Source organism: Pseudochaenichthys georgianus, chromosome 3 (genome assembly GCF_902827115.2).
Source record: "Pseudochaenichthys georgianus chromosome 3, fPseGeo1.2, whole genome shotgun sequence".
Classification (NCBI taxonomy): Eukaryota; Metazoa; Chordata; class Actinopteri; order Perciformes; family Channichthyidae; genus Pseudochaenichthys; species Pseudochaenichthys georgianus.
Window position 1 is genome coordinate 26,460,493 of NC_047505.1, and position 23,466 is coordinate 26,483,958.

At 42.8% G+C, this 23,466-nt stretch overlaps 1 protein-coding gene across 7 annotated transcripts; it reads left to right on the forward strand.

The window, feature by feature from the left end:
- Nucleotides 1–2,253: 2,253 nt before the first annotated feature.
- Nucleotides 2,254–22,793, forward strand: mapk6 (mitogen-activated protein kinase 6). 7 transcript variants are annotated; one of them, XM_034108075.2, is made up of 10 exons: nt 2,432–4,347; nt 5,374–5,521; nt 6,019–6,192; nt 7,183–8,046; nt 8,165–8,482; nt 18,871–19,015; nt 19,349–19,513; nt 19,603–19,798; nt 20,064–20,181; nt 20,413–22,793. In XM_034108075.2, exons 4-10 carry the CDS (start codon nt 7,810–7,812, stop codon nt 21,514–21,516), a joined length of 2,283 nt encoding a protein of 760 aa, XP_033963966.1. In that variant the 5' UTR covers nt 2,432–4,347; nt 5,374–5,521; nt 6,019–6,192; nt 7,183–7,809; the 3' UTR covers nt 21,517–22,793. The 7 variants fall into 7 exon arrangements, with proteins under 7 accessions (XP_033963985.1, XP_033963972.1, XP_033963966.1 ...); XM_034108087.2 differs by having other exon boundaries at nt 6,019–6,137; XM_034108094.1 differs by lacking the exons at nt 2,432–4,347; nt 5,374–5,521 and adding an exon at nt 2,254–2,424.
- The last annotated feature ends 673 nt before the right edge of the window (nt 22,794–23,466 follow it).

Here is a 23,466-nt window from a genome sequence, read left to right on the forward strand (position 1 = left end):
TTTTGCAGCATTGACCCTCAGCATTGACCCTCAGTGCTGAGTGGCGGTTTGATGGGACAGCCACTTCACTCCTGGTTAATGGGTACAGGGAGGTTTTGAACTGAAGCAACCATAGATGAAAGAGCAGGACCACTATCTGAGCATTTTCATCTTTATTTTTCACCTAATAGTGTTTCTCAGATGGGAGTAAGTGCACTCCTAGGGGTAATATGGAGAACTGTAAGGCTCCACAAAGGTTAATAAAACAAACTCAGTAATGCGAGATTCAAAAACATAAGAGACTGTAAAGAGGAAACCTTTCATGATAACATTTTTCAGTGTAACATTAATACAGCCGAAAACTGAAAAAACTGATTAAATATCCCTGTTTCCCAATAAACTTTCAGTGTAGCTTGACAACAAGACACAGTTCATTGCAACTACAGCGATATCTTAGTGTAAATGCATGATGACACAAAATTGGTTTGGTGTATTAAGTGATGGATGCAAAACAAAATATTGCAAAGGGGATACAATATTTCTAAATGTTTGAAAAAACTGATCTACACTGTACATCACGCCACAAAAGGATGTCTGTAAACATTGGTCCCTGCACTGTGGCGAAATCACACCAACACTTTCTCTGAGTAAGGCCTCTTTCACAACGCTGTGAAATACCTGAGTTGCGTGGTATCTCACAAGAGCAGGGTGTGTGATAACACAGCTCCTGTGAGGGTCAAATGGCCACTCGATCTGTTCGGCACCTTGACTTCAGGTCCAGTGAGACAAACTTCTGTTCAACAGAAGAAAACAGCAGAAGCAACAGAGAACAGAGTTAATCCCTCTGACTGCTAGTGTTAGAGAGAGCCACCATTCTGCTTCGGTGAGTTGTGTTGTGTCATGACTGTTCTCCTTTAAGGTAATCAGCGAGTCATTAATGAATGGTGTTCATCAACTGAGTACAGCATTTCCCTGACACGCTTGGTTATAGTAGAGTCACGTGGCACCAAGCCTACACACACATACACAAAGGTTAACACTGCATGCATCCCAGGTCATTACTTAAAGGTCTCAGAAATCAGGAATCATGACCTGATCTCTCGAAATACCAAACAGATCATGCATTGTAGCATCCCATAAACCCCTCTGTTTCAGCCCTGTTTCAAAAGTGAAATGAAAATAAGGAGCCACTCCCCACGCCCCTCTGAGAGATATTTGGTTGAAAATAACCCAATGGTGCTCTAGGAGGAGATTCAGGTGATAAGGTGTGGGGGGGGGGGGGATTACCTTGGTTGGTTATTGGCTAATTGTTACACAAGCAAGACAAATCGTTATGACATCAGGACAAAAAGTGAGCGAATCTCTTTACAAAATACATGAAAAAGTCTCTTATGTAAAATAAATAATGGCATTGTCAAAGGAAGAATATAACCCGCAGCTTTTCCCTAATTTCCTCATACCACCATTTAGATATTTTGATAACACAGATGGTCCAGACCCTGCAGCAGTCTGGTTTGAATATCAAACAAGTACACACGCACATTTCTTCCTACAGTCCAAACACGCCAGTCTGTCACAATATGCACAACCTGCCATATGACGAGCAGAACAAGATGGTAGGAGGGAGTCTAGCCAGCAGGACAGTCTTGCAGGCAGCGAGTGGCAGACACCATGTGATGTTGTGAGAATAACATTTCTGATTTGTGAGGCATGAGAAAACAGGCATTTCATTATTCACAATTGTATATCCCCCCCACTGATTCTTACTATTACAGCAAGCAATAAAACATTAACACTCCCCTTCAGAGGGAAAACAGCACACCTGTCAAGAATATTTTTGACAAACGTACGTGTGCTTACAGAAATCAAGAGTGTGTTTTTTTCATTTCATTCAAATGTGTTTTGGAAGCGGAACACTCACTGCGCATTACAAATAGGTAATCTTTTGATTGGAGCTGACAGATAAAAAATCATGAATTGCAAAAACTGGATCTGCTAAGCTTTCAGCCAGAAACAGGGATATGTTTCAGAGCAGGCGAGGATAGGAGCTCTGTTTTCGTTAGGACTGGACCAACAGCTTAGGAGACATTTAGCAGTTTGGAAAGTAACAAAAAAGGAAGTAGAAGAAAAGTAGCAGTGAATGAGAAAGGTGGCACTGGGCCCTAATGGTGACACGCTGACAGGCCAGACCATAAACAGAGCAGTCTCCTCCCCTCTCCGGCCTGGCCTATATTAACTCTCCATGGAACTCCACCTCACAACCAGAGGCACATGGAGTAGGATAACACGTTGCCAAAGCTCTGAAAACACACTTACCCACACATACACAGGGAGATACTGGACTGCACTCTTCACCAGTGTTGGGTATACGGTAAAACTCTCCTGGATGGACTTTTAACTTCTTTACCATGATGCTCCAGTTGTCCCAGGAGAATGTCAGCCTTGGTAAGTGGCAGGAAAGATTGATTTTGGCAAAGGAACAAGATGACATGAATGTGATGACTTTCTGGGATCAGATGTTTGTTTTGCGTGGATGGGAGAACAGTTGATGAGTTTTGTTTTAGTAGTGAAATAGAAGAAAGTAATGCAGGAATGGGACAGTTTGGAAGTGTGTGTCACAGAGTAATACCACCAGCAGAGGAACATGGATAACAGCTACTTCCGTCAAACTATACTTAACAAACAAGACGCCTGGATTGGAAAAGCAGAGCATCTGTTTTGTTTCTGTTATTATTCTTGCATATTTTTCGGTTGTATCTCGATGGTTGAAATGCACTTCTTGTACCATTCGTTAAATAAAACCACCAGATAAATACATTTGATGTATTTAAAAGTTGTTTGGACAAGAGTATAACAGCAATAAGACATTAACAGTGACTGTGAGTGGCTTTCATTGACGCTACTAATACTCAAAGTCAAAGACTTGATGTCAATAATTTGTCTCATGGTGTACAAGGGGTGGCTTGCAGCAGACTCTGACCCTGGTGGATTCACGTTGTTAGTAATTGTAAATACACAAAACAAATAATGTATTATTCTTTCTTCTCCAAAACAAACAACATTTGAGGGATTTACGTTGTAAATGGTATGGTATGGTGAGGAGGTGCATCTTAACCTTTCCTGACCTCCATTCGTTCAACTACCGCAGACAGTGGATTTCACAAATGGGCAGCCATGTAGAAATACCTAATCAAGAAATATGATTGATATGATGATATGACATTTTACACTGTCTCTCTCTGTTTTCTGACTTGTGGAAGACAAAAGTGTCTTGGCTCCATCTGTGAAAGAGCCTTAGAGCAATAAGAAACCTGAAGTAACTTGACCTGTGACCTTCCAGTATGGGAGGGGAGTCAACACTTTAGTATAATTCTAACATGATACAGTGTTAATCTAAAATGAATAAAGGAAAATATAAACTTTTCTTAAAACAGTTTCGTTCACGTTTTCCTTTCCTCAGCTTTAGACTGATAGAAAAATAAATGTAATGGCAATCATTATGCCTCTCATTTCTCCACTCTCTATAAAAGTTAATGATATCAGATGTTAAAATACTGAAGCCTATATTATTACATTAACTATGACTGCAGGTAATTGGAGCTCATCTGTGGCTTTTGTTTTACTCAGTTATAGGCTTTATTTCTCCAATACCAAAAAGAAACAGCACATTACTTCAACCTTTTTTCTAACAGATTATAAAAATCAAATCCATTCAATGTAAGTAACCTATTAGGTATCTGTATTACACCTATAACACAATTAGGAATGATTACAATATGACTGAGGGAATATATTTCTGGTATCCAAAGGTCTGTCAATTATTATTACATAACTTTATATATTTGAGATTGATGTACTACAACATTGTCATGAACTACGACCTCACATACCTAAATCAAGCATGAAAGGCATATTGTGTGTTTTCTCAGAATTCTCTCTCTTTTTGTCCATTAATACCGGGCCGGGACAATAATCGTTCTCTGAGTCTAACGCATCCTGCTCGGTCCGCATGAAGCTCCTGTTCTCCATCGCAGAGCCCATCCCGGCCTGAGAGAGGAATCTGCATTCATGGGCACATGGGTCCCCACATGGTCTGCTTGCGGATGCTGATGCTGCGGCTGTGATGCTGCTGCCTGCATGCCAGCACTCCCACACCATCATCCATTCACAGCATCCACAACGAGAGAGGACCCACCGCAGTCTCAATGGGGGGCCTGAACATGAATTAATACCTTCATTGAGCTCTTGACTTTGTTTTGCTCGGGATGCGTAAACCTCGTGGCGATCGGATTTTGAGGGCGGACCGATGAAACAGAAACACCCTGCGAAGCTCTGTGCCAGATGGACTTTCTAAATCCGCAAGCTGCAGTGAGTGGAAATGTCCATTTTCTCACTGACAAGATTAATCAAATAGCCTACTGCATGCCATAATCGGAAAACAACCTTAATACCAACCAAAGGAAAAAAACTAATCGTGGAAACAGATTATTTATGTTTATCCCTACCCTTTATCATGGATTATTCATTTCATATTTTAACTGATAAAATAATCATAATTTTGTTAGTCATTTGTTTCAGGGATTATGCCTTTTGCTAATGTATCTAGCTGGCTATGATAACTATTTTTCCAGAGCGTTTGAACTTTGCTTTGATTATGGCATTCTTGTTTACCTCAAGGATTATTAACGTTATCATTGAATCCATAAACCGTGATTTAATATTGAGTTGGAATATTAGTCCACCTGTGTCACGTGGTTTGTAACTTTTAGGACATGTTTAATGACTCCTGATGCTTTCAAATACTGCCCTTGGCTCCAAGTTGTAATGCTGAAACGACCAACTCTGCAGTGCTATGTTTTTGATAAAGACTATAACATCGTATAAGCCTGTATTAGGCTACTGCATGTAAGACTGCAATGCACCCATAGACTACTGTTAATAGTATCTGCTACTTTGGCTTCTGTTTTACTTATTTATTTCAGGGAAAACATCACTTTCAGACCAAAAACCCGTTTGTGTATCTCTACTACAATGTGATTACATTATTTAGAAGATAAAACAGTGATATGTTTAAGGGATCTTTAAAAAATATGTTTAATGTAGCCTTTAAAGTGATTTCAAATACTTGTAATAAATGCCTCAAATGATCTCTGTTAAAAGGATGTAAATGACAACATTCGTGTTAGTTTACTGCCTCTACGTTTTCGTTAATGAACCTAATAACCTAAAAGTGGTTTCAGGATATTACTTATTTTTAACTGAGATTTGTGTAATAAAACAATAATTACCATAATTGAAAAAAATAATATTAGTTGTTCAATTATATGAAGCCTTGAAGGCCAAACAGTGGTATTGGTCCACAGCCAGGCTGATCGTTGTTGGAATATTTCCTAGGGTCCATGAAGGCAGCGCCGTGACGTCAGGTTGCCTTTCATAGCTGTGCTCTGCCTCAATGGCGATTGCAACAGATCCGTAGAGCTCGAGAGCCCAGTACCCTCGCCAGGGTTTCATTAAACACAAACCAATGCGACGAATACGGACTGTGAGTAATATATTATACGTTGGCTGTTGTCTCTGTTCCTCACATTGACTGTCATTTCACTGTAAATGTGTGTATGTTTTTTTTTTTAGCGTTTAACCCTGCTTTGTGCTGCTAAGCTGTTTCCACGTAGTCAGGATCCTCCGCCAACAGCGGCTCCTTTGTTCGCGCTACCCGTGGCTCTCTCTTTAACGCTATCTGTGTTATTTTTGAAACAGGCAGTGTGTTTATATCTGTGTTTTCCTTGTAGTATGGTTCACGTGTGTGTTACCGACAGGATGTGCTATGTGATATATAAAACCAAGTAGACCGGGGTCTGTCAGCAGCTTGTCAGCTCGCCGTTATGCTTGGCTTTTTCCGACAATCACAGACCGGGTGAAGACTGCACATAGTCGCTGTAAAGATAGGCTCAAACGCTGTGTTTTTTTGTCTTCAATGTGTGCTATGTAAGATCCCCTTCGGGGTTAATCTAAGTTGAGCCTCTGTGGGTTATCTCACAGGTTTATCGATACCCTGAAACCGGACTAGCGAGCGGTGCAGGGAGTGGAGGGATAGTTTCCATTAATGACACCCACGATGACACCACGTTACCTACAGTCTGTGACTAAAACTAAAGCAGGTGAATCCCACTGCTTGGCTTGTCCAATGCTTTTGTGAAAACCTTAACACATCTAGTAAGTGTACGTTTTGACTGTATTCTCACGCAACGCTTGGTCCTTTGTTTGTCTAAATATAGTTTTGTGAAATGTAGACGTCTGTGTTACTGCCATCATTCAAAGTACTGCAATACTGTATGCAAGGCGATATATTGCGACTTTTAAAAAACAATTTGGAGTTTTGGTAAAGTATAAATAACACACCACCATGTGGATATAATCTCAGTAAAGTAAGTCATTAATGACACCACGTTACATAGAGTATTAAAACTAAAGCAGTTGAATGAGACGGTTTGGTTTATATGTTTGATACTTTGACAATTGTTACTTTTATTGCTTTTAAATGGTGTATCTATTTAACTTTATGGCTGTTGTTATTTTTTTCTTGTTTATTTGCGTTTTGTATGTTTTTGTATTTATTTATTTCTCTGTACAGCACGTTGGTCTGGAGGTTTTAAAGTGCTTTACAAATAAAGCTCTATTGTATTGGGAAAACCCTAACAAATGTAGTAAGGGTTAGGTTTGGCTGTATTTTAACGCAATGCTGGGGTCTTTTGGGGATTTATGATTTTGTGAAATGTTGAAATGCTGTGTCATAATATTGGTGGTATCAGTCAAAATACTGCGATACTGTAGATACTTTAGGAGTTCTGATAAAGTATAAAGAACACACCATCATATGGATATAATCTAAGCATTTCTATATGTAAATATAACAGTTGCATTTGCAGTTATCACAGTCTGAGTCTATGTAACATAACATTGCAAAACCAAATGAACAGTGCCAGCAATGTTTTAATATGAACTATTCATAAATAATCAATCCAGTATCACACAAACCTAATTTCAAGTGTTTCAGTATTTTGGTTAAAACCCTACATGTGTGTCAATGTTTTTGGGCAATGGTAGGTTATTCTGTGGGGAAATGATATTGTTAAATCCTACACTTAAAACTTCTCGATTCTTTTTCTTACATTTTTCTTCTTCTGTTTTTCTCTTGTTTTTCAGTTTATACCCAAGTAAAATGGAGGACAGTTTTGATTGCGACTGTGGCGAGCTTGAGCCACCTGATCATTGAGGGTGAACATTTACTTTGAAGACTTCTAGGCCAGACTAATTTCAGTTTTATAGATCAGATGACTTGACGGGAAATGTACAGTTAAAAAAACAAACAATAAAGAAGAAAGAAAAAAAATCATATGAAGCTGCTCAGGACCAGTCATACACTGAATGTATCTGCACTGTAAGGATGCAACTACATGTTTTTTTGTAATTTAATATAGTCTCAGTGTTTTTTAATTGGCCTCACAGTCCATTCCATTGCATACTATAAACCCAAGTTTACTAAAAACGTTCCCCTAAATATATCTACACACCTGGAACTAGAGGAACATTTCAACTATTATATTTACTCTCCTTATCCAAGATGGATCAAAACTTTGAACACATGTTAATACCCCAAATCTGCCAGTGACAGCTAGACGGGGGACTCAGTAGTCGTCTATACAGTTAGCTCAGCCGCTGAAGTATCTGAATAGTCAGATCAATTCCTCCGTTGGTGTTAAAGTTGGACTTGGAAACAGGCCAGAGGCCAATCGTTACCAGAAGCTTGGAGTAAACCTGAAAACAGTCGCCATGGCAGAGAAGTTTGAGTCCCTGATGAACATCCACGGTTTCGACCTGGGTTCTCGCTACATGGACTTAAAGCCTCTGGGCTACGGGGGGAACGGCTTGGTGTTCTCAGCAGTTGATACGGACTGTGACAAGCGTGTTGCCGTGAAGAAAATCATCCTTACCGACCCCCAGAGTGTGAAGCATGCACTGCGGGAAATCAAGATCATCAGGCGCCTGGATCACGACAACATTGTGAAGGTGAGGGGAAAGTGCTCTGCATGATGTCACAAAGACTATTTATCATATCATCTGGGGCTGGGAAAAACAAAACATCCATTTTGGAGTTCCACACTGATCCTTCTTCTTACTTCTCCAGGTGTTTGAAACTTTGGGCCCCAATGGTCGCAGGCTAACGGAGGACGTGGTGTCTCTGACAGAGGTCAACTCGGTCTACATCGTGCAGGAATACATGGACACGGACCTGTGTCAGCTGCTGGAGAGGGGCCTTCTCTCTGAGGGCCATGCAAGGCTCTTTATGTACCAGCTCCTTAGGGGCCTAAAGTACATCCACTCTGCCAACGTGCTGCACCGCGACCTCAAGCCTGCCAACCTGTTTGTCAACACTGAGGACCTGGTGCTGAAGATCGGGGACTTTGGCCTGGCCCGCATCATGGACCCACACTACTCTCACAAGGTAGGCCCAGTCTTCTATTGGTGGGGAATATAAGTGTTTCATGTTTTTTGTGATGAGCAGTGTGTTGAAATGCTACATAGACAAGAGCTATAAGAAGAAGAGCCGGCTTGGCAATGTTTGCCCAAAGATCAATGCTTTGCTGCTCCGACGTGGGGTGTCATTGCTAAGTAATGGGTAGGCCTCCTGGGTGACGCAGTGTCACAGCAGGATGTAAACAAGACGGGATGTGGTTCCTTGAGGTAACGCCTCTGTTTCCCTTGTCAGGAGAGCAAGGCTGTGGAAAACATCTTTTTTTATTAACAGCCAAGTTCAAGTTGCCTGAGTTCATTATTCTATTTTCAAAACTAAATAAAACAAGTGGATCCTTGAGAAAGGTGGTTTCCTTTGTGTCCTTGTCCTTGTCTTTTATCAGATGCCAACAATTATTTGAACCAGGGCATACAAATCCAGATGTTAACACGCCAAATGTTGAATGGAAACACACTTTAATACGGTCTATAACCCTGGCATTTGGTTTTGTGGGGCAGTGTAATGGTCCCAATAAAGTAGGTTGCTTTGTCCGGAGTATGAGAACAGTTTGGGACACCCTGTCTAATTGTAGCCAGGTGGAGGGTCTGTATTGCCCTTGTGTTTCTGTCACCTTTTTAAAGGGATGAGGAAATTCCAATCAAAGGCCATATGGTGGTGTGATGTGAGGACATCTAGCATGGGGAGTGTCTCTCTCTCTCGCTCTCTCTCTCCTGTAGCTGTTGGCTCTCTTTAAGGCGCAGAGGCAGTCAGATGCTCACTCGTGTCTCAGATTAGTCATTAGTCTGAAGTTGGCTCACGTGATGTGATTCCTCCGGTTGGCCCAGCCTGATTCATATCCCTAACACAGCCTGGATCCACAGCATGCATCACTCTGAGACTCATACTTGTTTACCAGAACTGCTCATTTCCAGCACACGGCCACTACTATGCATATGTAGTATAACTCCATGTTCAGCTCTGGTTTCACATATCTTAGGTGAGACAATAGCTCTCTGCAATATGAAGAGGAAGTCGAGGGCTCATAGTTTCTGGGAAGAACTGAGAGTTTCTCACACAGTTCATTCACTGTATCCACCCACCCAACTTGTGCCTTACAGCAGCTTTAACCATGGGGGCTTTTTTCCTCTATATAAGCAGTTTTTTCCTGATGGGAAATATGCAGGCAAGTGGGTATTGAAAAGCTGGTTGACTGGGTTCATCTCCTGTGTGTCTGACTTTTGTCTGCTCCACTACTGCTGCTGATTTGATGTCAAGGATACGTACGCTATAGTCCTGTAGCAATACTGACTTTAAATGGTTTTGACCCTGCTCTTTTCAAAGCTCTGTAGCTGTGTTGTGTCTGTCTCTACTCCGATAACAATAGTGGTGTGGGTGGGGGAAGAGAGAACACTGATATCTCAACCAGCCACTTTTTCATGGCACCTAGTCATCTAATTGAGTGTTCGTCTGGGAGCAAATGAGGCTTGTTTGAATATGAACCCATCACCCCCACACAACACTGGTGCCTGGTGAAATGTGGCGGCGTTAAGAAAACATCTGGCTTCAGTGCTGTCTGGACGTTATTGCAGAATTACTGAGGGAAGATGTCCTTTCACAACCACCCTGTTCTTCTAGCAGGCCTGGTGAGGCAGAGCAGCTGGGCGGCTGAGTGCATGTTATTTGAATAACGTTGTGCCTAAATAAAGAAGCGCTCCTGGCCGGGGAACCTCAGTTTCTGGCGTAGTTTCAATAATGTGGTATTGAATTATGTGTCCGTGAAGTAGGCGTCATTTGATCCACCTTTTCCTCCTACTTTACTTTTGTTTTACATTGCTTTGGTCAATACAAAACATAATTCCTTAAATTCAATTTAGGCTTTTAATAACCCTGGACGGTTGGTTTGGAGTAAAGCTCTTGTCCCGCTTGCCAGGAGTACCTGGGCTATCTTTCCTTTGTCTCAGAAAGCAGGCCATTTCTGCCTGTGTGAACTTTAAGGCCGGCCCTCGTGGTGGCCGAGGATCAAGAATGGCAAGAATTCACATGCACTCTTCCAACTTCTCCAACCCAGAGTCCCCTCCTTTTCCCAGCCCGCTCTTTGTCTTGTTGTGGGAGATTTGTTCAGGGCAGCATTTGAAGCTTATATAAAGCTTGAGTTCATTTCTAGCTGTAGTCCACAACAAGAGTGTTACAAAATAATACAACACTTACTCTTTAGCATTGGTTGCTGTTTTGTATTTGAACGCAACACTAACAAAGGCTTTAAACGACACAATAGTGTTGCACATTTAATGTTGGCTTTATTTCACCTCTGTTTTCTTGACGGGAAATGATCTCATTGCATCATCTGAATGTCGAATCAGCTTTGAAAGTTCACAAACCAGTTATTTGATCTGTGGCTTTTGTCGTATGAAGTGAAGACTACAAGTGCAAGACACATCTGTGTGGGACATACAAATAACCCGTTGATGAAGTACATTATCTACTTGTGTTTGACTATAAGTCAGGAGTTGTATTATTTAAAAACTTGGAAAGCTCCCTATGAATAAAGGATTGTATGAATGCCTTTGGTTCAGCATAACATTTATTAATTTGTGACGGTAAAGAGATAAAAACATGGTCATTTTTTTTAATGTTAGGAGAAGAGGGGATAGGAGGACTTGTACACGTCCATTTCGTCCACACAAGCATCCTTTGGAACAGACACAACTACAACACTTCAAGAACACCACACACACACACACACACACACACACACACACACACACACACACACACACACACACACACACACACACACACACACACACACACACACACACACACACACACACACACACACACACACTAGGGCTGCACGATTCTTGCTCAAATGTGAATCACGATTGTCCTCCATAAGAATTGAGATCACGATTCTCATCGTTTCAATGAAAATATTTGTTGCACTCTTACTCTTAGACGTCACGTGAGTACAATGAATTTAAACAGACAACATTTGTCTCTCTTGTAACAAAAACATAACTTTGTCTTTAGTCTGTAGTTGCTGAATACTGAACAAACATTACTACATTCAAAATGTGGAACCTGGAGCCAACTGTTGTGGCTTAACAGACACCATCAACATCAAAGTGCTGGACTTAAATCCAAGTCTCAGTTTCTTGTAGCAAAAACATAGAGTAACTAAAATGAATTTGACAGCCAACTACTGTGGCTTTAAACAAAGTGCTTGACTTAAACTCAAGTCTCTCTGGTAACAAAACATACAGTAACTAAAATAAAGATATTGCTGCTGCCTGAGTGCTGAACATAACAAATAGAATTTGTGCAGCTTTATAATAACAAAATGTAAACTTTGCAGTAGCACCTGTCCACAGTGACAGGACACCCAACTACTGTACAACAACACCAACCTGTTTGTTACAGGGAGGAATGCACTTAAGTTACTCAAAATACCTCACCACAGTGCTGAATATAAAAACAAAACAGTCACAGCTTTAGAATAATATTAATAATATTAAAAAAAAGCCTAGCCGGATAGCACCCAGTTCAACTACTGCACTTAAAGGTTCTTGTACTCAAAAAAACATAAACTTAAACAAAGTGCTAGACTCCACTGAGTAGTAATGTCACTGAATCAAAAGGATTAACTTAAATACTGCAGTCAGTACTGAATATAAAAACGGAACAGAACATAAAGTTACAGCTTCAGAATAAATGTAAATAAAGCCTAGCTGCCTAGCTACTAGCACAGTCCATCTACTTTTTTCGGCACAAGCACAACTTCCCCTCTCACTCTCGCCAGAGTCGCCACCGGGATTTTCATCGGTGTTGTTGTCATTGTCCTCGACCTCCTCGTCACTCATTTCTGTTTTTCCTGTACTACTAGTCGCTCTCGTCACTCTTTGCTAATCAGTGCTAATGCTAACGCTTCTGTAAACATACTGCCGGCTCCTGCCCTCACGTGCTGCAGTCAGTGAGTGTTGCCAGGTATACTTATTATATGCCACATTGGGCTTATCTTTCTGTGAAGTTGCTTGGTAGTAAGTAATAATGGTTGTTGCGGTTGTGAGCTTGTAGATGGGTTATTTTCAAATAGCCGACCCGACATATATAGGTTTAAAGTGCTCATGTTCTTTTGCGCTTGTTTTCATAGACCTGGTTGATTATTCCTTCCGCAAAAACTGGCAACCCCAGTGGCTGCAGCGTTAACACTGCATGAGAGGAGGAGAGACAGACAGAACACTACCATTTGCATGCGATCATGGTACTTTAATGTTAAATGTATAGAGTATATTTGCTTTACATCGTTTAAGTATGATTGACATTGCAAGTTGGTATTATTAAGAAGCAAAATAATAAAAAAATGTAAAAAAATTCCCCCAAAAAATCAGCTTGACGTCATAGGATCGCAGAGGTGTCTGAATCGAGATCACGATCTTTTTTCGATTAATCGTGCAGCACTAACACACACACACACACACACACACACACACACACACACACACACACACACACACACACACACACTTGACCTAATTATTCATCTAGCAACAGGCCTGTCTGGATCTAGACAAAGACAAATTCCAGGGAGTCGACGGCTGTAATGAATTCCAGAGAAGGCCTTTCACACTCTGTAGTGTCTTGAAACAAATCGTAGTTTTATAATGGAACCTAAATTAGCAAGAATAATGCTGACCAGCCAAAGTCCTGATTAGACATATGGACCTTATTAATGGATAACCATGGATTTATTTCCATGTGTTGTGAGACTGCAGTAAAACGCCTCTTAAATGAAATTATTCGTGTGTGTGTGTGTGTGTGTGTGTGTGTGTGTGTGTGTGTGTGTGTGTGTGTGTGTGTGTGTGTGTGTGTGTGTGTGTGTGTGTGTGTGTGTGTGTGTGTGTGGTGTGTGTGTGTGTGTGTGTGTGTGTGTGTGTGTGTGTGTGTGTGTGTGTGTGTGTGTGTGTGTGTGTGTGTGTGTGTGTGTGTGTGTGTGTGTGTGTGTGTGTGTGTGTGTGTGTGTGTGTGTGTGTGTGTGTGTGTGTGTGTGTGTGGTGTGTGTGTGTGTGTGTGTGTGTGTGTGTGTGTGTGTGTGTGTGTGTGTGTGGTGTGTGTGTGTGTGTGTGTGTGTGTGTGTGTGTGGTGTGTGTGTGTGTGTGTGTGTGTGTGTGTGTGTGTGTGTGTGTGTGTGTGTGTGTGTGTGTGTGTGTGTGTGTGTGTGTGTGTGTGTGTGTGTGTGACTAAAATACTTTTGGTGCCAGCAAGAAAATATATCTTTTAGGCTTCAGCACAGCCTTTTCCTGCAAATGGAGACTAGCTTGGGGATGACCTCACTGTCTCTTCAGCAAACACCTTTACTGAGACATGCTAAAGGTCGCTTTGATTGACCGCAGCCAGGCTCACTGAGGGAGCCTTTTATGAGTCACTAAATGTCATCCCTATTTGATCTAGATCAGGTGGTTAAGTTATTCACCAACTGATGTCAGTTATTGAGATGGCTGATACTTTAATTCCTCTGTCTCTGTCTTTGTGGTGAGTGGCCCACTTAGACATAAGTCAAAGTTAGAGGCAAGCAGCAATGTTTAGCTAATGCACTTAAATGCCTTCAGCTGGTAGGCAAACTGTAGTCTGCTTCTTTTGGTTCAGAGTCCATCGTTCTCAGAATTGTCCTTACACAACGACCCGGTGCTCTTTCAAGCTGACCTAATCTAAATCTGTGGCAATGCTCTGCTAAACTGGTTGCATGTATTTCTCCATTGTAACCACTTTCACAAAAGACAGTTTACTGGCTGAATGGGAGCTGGACACTGCCATGAGTTTCAGTCAGTAGGTGTGATCTGCTCTGTAATTCCCCTTTTCACAGGTTTCATTGTGTCGCTGCTAAATTCAGACGATCAGATTACCAGTCTTCTGAAGGAGGGAGGGAGTCACGTCTACATAGGATTTATAGGCCCATCAAAATAAGAGTGTTCATCGCACTCCAGCATAGTGTGACGTAGAGGAGGCTAACTTTGGGCAGAACCAGGAGCCAACCATTTTAGTCTCACCACAAACTACCACTGCATGTGGGGTGAGAGAGGGCAGCGAGGGTGTTGTTTTACGCCCTCCCATCCCCCCAGTCGGGGTGCACACAGGTCCATTTCCTTTGTGTTCAGTGTGCTGTTCCCGTGAGCAGCCCTGCTCTGTGTGGGAGTGCAGATTGGTGTCACTGGTGAGAGGAGAGTGTGGCAGCGGGGGATTATCCTGCTCTCAGACTGCTGACTGGGCCTGCACGTGTCTGATCTCCCCCTGTCTCTCTGGGGTCTTTGTCTCCATGCTGCTCCATGTTGCGTATGTGACCAGCACGGAGCAGGACCATCAAGGAGCAGCAGGCATTCTGGGATTCCTGTTAGCAGCCCTGCTCTTAAGGCACATGAAGTCATGCTAATCACATGTATCTATTACTGAGGGTATTTTTGACTGTGAATGAACTAAACACGAGGGCATAGCAGATCATGCACTACTGTAGTTTTTGAAAAAGATAGTTGCGTCTATGGACGTCACAATACCAGACATGTAGCTTATACCAGTAAGAAACATTCTCAATACCTTATCTGCTACCAGGGTAAAACAACTGAAAAGTAAATCCAAAGTACTTCAATGTGCACTTTTTTTATTACCATTTGCATACTTTTTTTGTATTTGTTTTTGTTGAGAACTTAAATGGGTCATAATTTTCTATTTTCCAATAATGTTCAAACATCCCTGTAACGGAGGTGATCTTTCGGGGCCATAGATCTCGGCCTCCGTTATGAATTGTGTAGCTTTGTTGGTGGCGAAATGTATGTAGTGTGTGCATCTGTCTGTTTGCTGGTTTTATTCTGAAAAGTGTTCCCCTTCCCCCATGTCTGTTACGGCTGATTGTGTGCACCGGGGCCCTTTCTCATTTCATCAAATCCCCCTCATCGACTCCTCGGTCCTCCGGTAGTGACCCGGAAATGAATTTCAGCGCGCCATGTTGAAGGACATCTCATTTCTCTAAATGCACTTCGAGGATCGAGCGTCGAGGAGGCTCTCTGGAGGAGCTATAACCGAGGAGACACTGATGGGTCCTCCACAGCTCCTTCGCGGATGCATTTCCGGGAACAGAGATGTTTCAAAGCGTTGTGACTAGGGATGTCCCGATCACCTTTTTTTGCTCCCGATCCGATTCCGATCATTTGATTTTGACAATCTGCCGATACCGATTTTTCCCGATCTTTATGCAATGCATTAAGAGAGAAAAAGGTAACCGATAACGGCTGGTCATCCAACGCGATGAATTCAGCTATCTTGGCTGTTCTTTTTTTGGCCTTTTCACTGTTCTGGGGCAGTTTCTCTTTCCTTTTAAAAGTCTCTGAAAGTGTTGGTTGTTTCAGTGCCGTTACCTGAGTGGCCGCTGTGGCGTATTAGATTGGTCGTGTTGAACGTAGCTCTGTTCTTTCCACCACGCGGAACCTCCGCCTTGCAATCATTGCATCTGGCTGTTACACTGCCTTCGCTTTCAATTTTATAATACTTCCAAACTCCTGACATTTTCTCTGTCCCGACTCCCGAGTCACCAGCTGAACGTAGCCTCTCGTTAGCTTACTGCTACTATTAGACACTGCGCCCACTCTTTGAGAGAAATAAGCAACCAGGTCTGAAAACAAGCCCAAAAGAAGCAACACAAACATGATGTTGTGTAATTTTTAAACAAAACTAAGGCCTCAGGATGACTTTAAGACGTGAACATGGTCATTTTTGTTTTGTAACATGAAATAAAATAATACAAATATTTTATAAAAAAAAAATAAAAAAATCCCGATCCCCGATTTTTTTCTCCCGATTCCGATCTTTTGAAAATCACGTGATCGGCTCCAACCCCCGATCACGTGATCGGATCGGGACATCTCTAGTCGTGACGCACGGCCGGACTTATCTCAGCCAATGACAGCTCTGCATGCATCCCCTGGATATTATTTTAGTAACTGCTTTCATCGCGTTGCGATGTTTCCAGAGAGAACAGCTGTGAGGTGCAGAAAGCAGAGCAGTGTGTATATATATATCACTCAGTATAATAGGCCTACTCTCTTTATTTGCTTTAGTTTAGTAGATATCTACAAACAAACAGTCGATATTTTTCTAAGACCATTTAGTGCTTCACATAATAAAATACACAACGGCTGTAGCCTGATTATGCTTTAGGAGCTGTAGGTGTGTGTGTTGTACAGCAGTGGTTCCCAAACGGCACACCGGTGTGCCGTGAGGCAAGTTCGGGTATGCCGTGGGATTTTGTGACAACCATACGTTATTATTGCAATATACAACTACACACAAATAATTATTTAATTTACTATATCAGTACTTTGTAGGTTTATATGTACGTAATCTGCGCGACTTGCGCGTCCACATCACTACGTGCAGTGCTGCACAAACATGGCTGAGTCAGCGATAACTTTCGAGGGTGGAGGTATGCCCATTATTCTGAGTTCGGCCGAAGAATAGACAGGAATGTGACGGTGAGGTGCAAACTGTGTCCAGGCCAGAAGCTGTTATCCACTGCTGTGAACACCACGTCAAACCTCAACAAACACCTGCAAAGAACACATGCTAAGGTGAAGCTAACGCACAGCTATTTGTTGTTTGTTTATATCACGTAGTCAGTTCTTCTTCGCTGTCTTCCGGTTGTTGCCTGTTTTGAATGACAAATACACACTACTGCCGCCTGCTGGTAAGGAAAGTTATTGCCACTCACGCATGCGCAGTTCGTACGTGCTCGGCGAGTAAAGTAACGAGTTACTTTATGTAGATAGTAACAAAGTAGTGTAATATATTACTTTTTTTTAAAGTAATATATTACATTTTTTTAGTAACGACCCCATCTCTGGAGTTGGCGTTCTCTACTCTGATTTACATGAAGAACAACAGGAGATCACGGCTCTCTGTTGAACAGGACTTGCGAGTGGCCCTCTCCTCAGTGCAACCAAGGATTAAAAAATTCTGCGCGTCCCGACAGGCACATGTATCTCACTAATTTGTAAGTCGGCAAAAATATTTACAATAGCACATGTTTCAATGCTGATTGCTGAAATATTACATTTGTAATATGTAGTTCAGGACTATGGACAATGCAGCTTCCTTGCATTGACAGTTCTCTGCTGAATTTCTGCTGAGTTTCCTTTTGTCTCATTTTTTATTTTGTGACCTGTCTGGTTTAAATGAGTGTGTTGCTGCTTTGATAAAGTTTCAAATTAATTTCTGAAATATTTCGTTAATAAATATTTCATGAGTAATATAGTTGTCTTTGTCACATTTTATTTGGTATTAGTAAATAATTATGCACATTTACAGATATTTTACATGATATGAGTGATAACACGTGTTATGAGGGCTATTTTGCACAATAGGTGTGCCTTGAGATTTTTACTTGTTCTTTGGCCCGTAATTTAAATTCCCCATTTCAGCGACCAGAGAGGGGGGGATATATCCAGTCTCTGATAGTGTTGCGTTATTATGAGAGTGCTCCGTTTGATTCTGAAATTGTATATATTTATATAAATATATGTGTGTGTGTGTGTCTGCATCTGTAGCCTGCTATTGTCTCATTATACCGCACTGTGAATGAATTAAAAGTAAATATATAAGTCGTCATGAACACATCTGTCCATCAGACAGAGGGCTGCTGTGCCTCCTGTCATCATTAATGGACGTCTCTTTAAAATGACCGCTCAGAGGAGAGGAGTTCTCATTTCTCTAACCGCCTGCTGCTTCCCCTCCTCTCTCCTCGGCTCCCCTCCTCGGCTCCTCCGCTCGCATCTCCTGTGGGCGGGACTAAGTCTCGAGGATAGGAGTCGAGGAGGGGAGTTGGAGAAATGAGAAGGTGCCCTGTGTTGTCTCCTCCCCCCCACCTGTGTCTAATTGCTGATTAGTGTGTGTATTTAGGCTCTGTTGCCCTGTCTGTTTTGGCTGGCTGGTAGTGTGTGTGAGATCCTTGTGGCTGGTGACTGTGCTCACGGTAACAGCAGGATTGAGGCTGTGTCCTGTGCTCGAGTGTAATAAATGCCCACACCGGGTTATATTTTTGGACGTTCTGCCTCTGCCTCCTTGCTTGGGCCGCTCACTTGTCGGCCTCACAATCCCTTTTTTGATACAACTGTATTTATTCAAGTTTCTCACACAAAATGAAAGACATCATGATAGCCATCCCTACATTACCCTCATCTAATACGTATTTTTACTGAATGAAGTTTGAACACATAATACCACTCCAGGGATCCTCGCTTTGCGTTGGTAGCAAAGTATCTGTTCTGATGACATCCCTAGTCTATGTATTCTTTGGGTAAGGGTCTCACTAAATATGCCATGTCCCTTTTCCACCACAGGGCCATCTCTCTGAAGGTCTGGTCACCAAGTGGTACCGGTCTCCTCGTCTGCTGCTCTCTCCTAACAACTACACCAAAGCCATCGACATGTGGGCCGCAGGCTGCATCTTCGCTGAGATGCTCACAGGGAAAACCCTCTTTGCAGGTAAATGTCGACTCTGGTTCTTATGTCTGTCTCACAGTAACACCTCATGTACTCGCATACTAGCAAACAGCCTTTAGTCAATGACTTTGTTCGGAGAGACCAGAGTCAATCTGCATTTACTTTAATTATACTCCTCTTTTGCAAATCCAGCTGGAGGTGGCGAAACTGACTGTTCTTATTTGTTGAAACTGCCTTGAGCTGAACACAAGGCAAATAACATCTCTGTTCTCATGATCTGCTGCTCAGCCTCTCTCCAAACCCCTGAATCAGTCACGTTGGATGTTGTGTGACTCTTCAAAGAAAGAGGCTAATGTTGTCTGCCGGGGGTTTCAGGGGCCCATGAGCTGGCGCAGATGCAGCTGATCCTGGAGTCCATCCCCGTGCTGAGAGAGGAGGACCGGCAGGAGCTCCACAGCGTCATCCCTGTGTTCATCCGCAGCGACATGTCCAAGCCTCACAACCCCCTGGCCAAGCTGCTGCCTGACGTCAGCCCCCAGGGTGAGCACCACTCACCCTTTCATTCAGAAGTACTCAAGTACTCTTACATGTACATGTTTCCTACATCTCAACGTCCTTTCTCTCTGCAGCCCTGGATTTCCTGGAGAAGATCCTGACCTTTAACCCCATGGATCGTCTCACTGCGGAGGAGGCACTGGCCCACCCCTATATGGCCGACTACTCTTTCCCCCTGGACGAGCCTGTCTCTCTGCACCCCTTCCACATCGAGGACGAAGTCGATGATATCCTGCTCATGGACCAGAGCCACAGCCACACCTGGGAGAGGTATGATGCGTCCCCTCTCAAACCCTGGCAGGAGATACCAAGTTATATATTTAGCCTGGTCTGACATTATTTTGATATTAGTTCCAGGGAAGAATAGTTTGCTTTTCTCTCTGCTAAACAAGCAGTTATAATGTGAACATAAAGGTCACCTAACGAGTATTCTGAATGAGTTTAATGGTTTGTTTGAGTAGTCTGATCATGTACTGGAGCTCCATGTTATGTGTCTGTTGTGTACTGAAGTCTCTCTCCTTAATTTTATCATCAGGTATCATGAGAGCCAGCTGTCAGAGAATGACTGGCACTTGCACAGCAACCACGACCCGGACGAGGTTCAGGTCGACCCCAGGGCTCTCTCTGATGTAACAGACGAGGAGGAGGTCCAGGTGTGTTTGAATTGTGACAAACATCTGCATACACATGTTAAAACGATAACTCTTCGGTTTACTTTTGAAAGCTATAGATAAAGTTTGATAATGTGCTCCCTAAATGTGAGGATGCAGAGGTTAAGAATACAAAAACGTTTCAAACCAAAGCTTTTAGTGTATAGGGATATTATTGAACTTGTCTTATCCAAAGTACATTTGATAGAAAGTCTAATGGTTGTCTGTTTCCAGGTGGATCCTCGTAAATATGCCGATGGAGACCGGGAGAAGTTCCTGGATGAGCCGTCCTACGACTACTCCACTCTGTTCCAGCCGGAGCGATCCTGGCAGGACGAACACCACGAGAACAAATACTGTGACCAGCAGTGTAGCCACACCTGTAACTACAAGGCCGTGTCTCCCTCCTACCTGGACAACCTCATCTGGAGGGAAAGTGAAGTCAACCACTACTACGAACCCAAGCTCATCATCGACCTCTCCAACTGGAAGGAGCAGCAGAGCAAGGAGAAGGCGGACCGCAAGGCCAAGAGCAAGTGTGAGAAGAATGGGCTGGTGAAGGCCCAGATTGCACTGAAGGAGGCGGAGAAGACCCAGAGTCCGGTGGAGAAGGACAGCGAGCAGGAGAAGCACCAGACGGAGAAGCCTCAGAGCCAGCAGAGCCAGCAGAGCCAAGGCTTCGACTTCGACTCCTTCATCGCCAGCACCATCAAACTGAGCCTGCAGCCGGAGCCCTGTCCGGAGGCGGCCCTGCTCAGCGAGGTGGGCCTCCTGAACGAGCTCAACTCCTCCGTCTCCCAGCTGGAGGCGGCCCGCTCAGGCTCCATGTCCAAGTCCATAAGTCAGGAGAAGGAGGAGAAGTGCCTGGTTAACCTCGCCCAGTTAGGTGGAGGAGGGCTGGGTGGAGTCGTCGGGGGAGACAGCCCCTGGCCCGCCTGCCCCTGGGAGAGCTTCGGCTCGGGGGAGAGAGTCGGGGAGAACGGCTGTTTGATAGACGAAGCATGCTGGGACATACACAAAGAGGACCAGCTCCAGAAGGAGAGCACTTACACCAGTTACCTGGACCGCCTGTTCAGCAGGAAGGAGGAGGGGGCCGCAGACACTGTGGTCCCTGAGACGGAGCCCTCGGAGGGGAGAGAGCTGGACGAGAGCTTCCTCGGCATGAACACGGAGATTGTGCTGAACGTGCAGCTGGACTCTCTGGCCCTGCCCGGCTTTGACACCCCCGATGACTTGCCTCTGAAATCCATCCAGGCGTCCCTCACCCCCTGCGCTGTGAAATGCTCCCCCCAGATCGCCCACAAAACCTACAGCAGCATCTTCAAGCATCTTAATTAAAGAAATATATATCTTCCCTCACAGTGAAAAATCTAGGCAGTTTTGTTTTTATGTTTTTCTTTTTTTAATAATATGACATATTATTGAACTTGAACTTTTTTTTTACCATGGTTACTTTTAATTTTGTTTTGTTTTTTAAGAGTTGAAAGGGGTGACTTGTTATATTTAAAGAGTTGGGGTCATCGCTCTGAGCCTTGACCACCAGGCCTTCATGGGTTTATGTCTACGCCCTCATTGCTAAACTGGCATGTCACGCGCACACTTAAGTACTGTAAAAGAACGGAAAGCAGGAGAGAAGGAACTAGAAGAAAAATGGATGGTGGGGAGGAGTCAAAGAGACGAGGTTTGTCGGTTAATAAGGAAGGGAGATGGACGCTAGCGTTGCTGTGGGCATGTAAAGTGCTTCAAACAGCCCTGCCTGGGACGGGATACACAACGAAAAGGAATGGGATGGGATGTCCCTTTTTTATTGTTCATTTGACATTTCCCCCTGAAGAAAGCTTCCTTAATGACCCTGACATACTGTAAATCTGACACATGATGCCAGCAGAAACCATTATCGTAGGCGTTGATGTAAATGTGTTATCTACCTCAAGGTAACAGCCGCGAGAGACACTCGAAGCCGCACTAGTGCTTTACCCACATGACCATCCTGGTCGCGTAGATGAAATCTGTCTCACTTTAGCATTTAACATAGTGAGGTGTTACAGTAATCATTATTTATTTCTAGCAAATGCGATATTTATTTTATCAAAATGTGTTATTTCAATGTGATTATTGAAGATCGAGGAGTTGGACAGACTTCCATTTTCCTTTCGGCACCATATGGGCGTGGAAGTGTTCTTTTGTTTTATGGTAGGATGCAAATTCATCGTTTATGTTCTAAAAGAAGTCGAGGCTTTCCATTTTCCACCAATATTGTCCAGATGGATATCATTCTTTTTGTTTTTTAATTTATAGGTGCATTCTGTCTTTAATGGAAAAACTGCTTTATGGTTAAAGAAGCGCCTAAAAGTCTTAATTTTTTATCTAAATGTAATGTTCAAAAAATTCGTGCATGGAGGCAAGAGAAAGGTACATCTAAGTAAAGTTAATGGTGAGTATAATGTACGTCAGTTTTAACTGTACGTTTTTTGTTCAATTTCTATGTACTTTTTCCAGGCAAGCATGATGAATTAGGTTAAGGTGTAGCATGTAGAACACTTATGGACTTTTTTTTGTAATCATTGGTTCCCCTGTTCTACAAAATATCTCAAAATAAAATGACTGGCAACGAGTTTAGCTTGTCTCTCTCGTTCTTTTTGGTCAGACGTGACTCTCTGTTAAGTGTTGTGTTGTAACTTCAATTCTGAATGACCACAAAGCCATGAGAGCCTTGCTGGTGACAGGAAGTGCTGACTGCAGTGCTGCCACCTCTAGACGTAATCTTTCATGTCAAAGCAGGCAGACTGAATTACACGCGCTTTGAATCACCAGCTAAATGTAGCTCTGGCTCGCACCACCACATCTCAGAGCTGTGACCAACGCACATCATCCCAGCATTTATTAGGTGTAAACACTAAGTAACAAATCAATGTTTATTTATATAGCCCAATATCACAAATGTTACATTTGTCTCAGTGGACTTCACAGTGTGTACAGAATATCAGTATGACAATATGTTGTGTTATGCATTAGTGAAGCGTGTGTAGAAACAGTACGAAGACATTTAACCTCACACCACAGGCACTCTTTCTGTATGGACTTCAAACGTCTTTAAAACATCAACACAGTCAGCTTGGTAGACAAGTTTAGTATCATTAGCAAAGGATTGTGGGAAGTCATTTTACCACAATCATAGTGTCTTTTAATCGGAAGCATTTACCCTCTACATCTTATAACGGCTGATTGTATGTCTATAATTGGTAAACTCTTTAAAAAAGGAAAGATTCTGATAAAGTACAAGTTCTC

What these genes read in the sequence shown, in the direction of transcription:
- mapk6 (XM_034108094.1), top strand. Translation starts at nt 7,810, where the DNA reads ATGGCAGAGAAGTTTGAGTCCCTGATGAACATCCACGGTTTCGACCTG. An exon ending in ACCCACACTACTCTCACAAG is followed by an intron (nt 8,483 to 18,870) that starts GTAGGCCCAGTC and finishes TTTCCACCACAG; the next exon opens with GGCCATCTCTCTGAAGGTCT. An exon ending in AGGGAAAACCCTCTTTGCAG is followed by an intron (nt 19,016 to 19,348) that starts GTAAATGTCGAC and finishes CGGGGGTTTCAG; the next exon opens with GGGCCCATGAGCTGGCGCAG.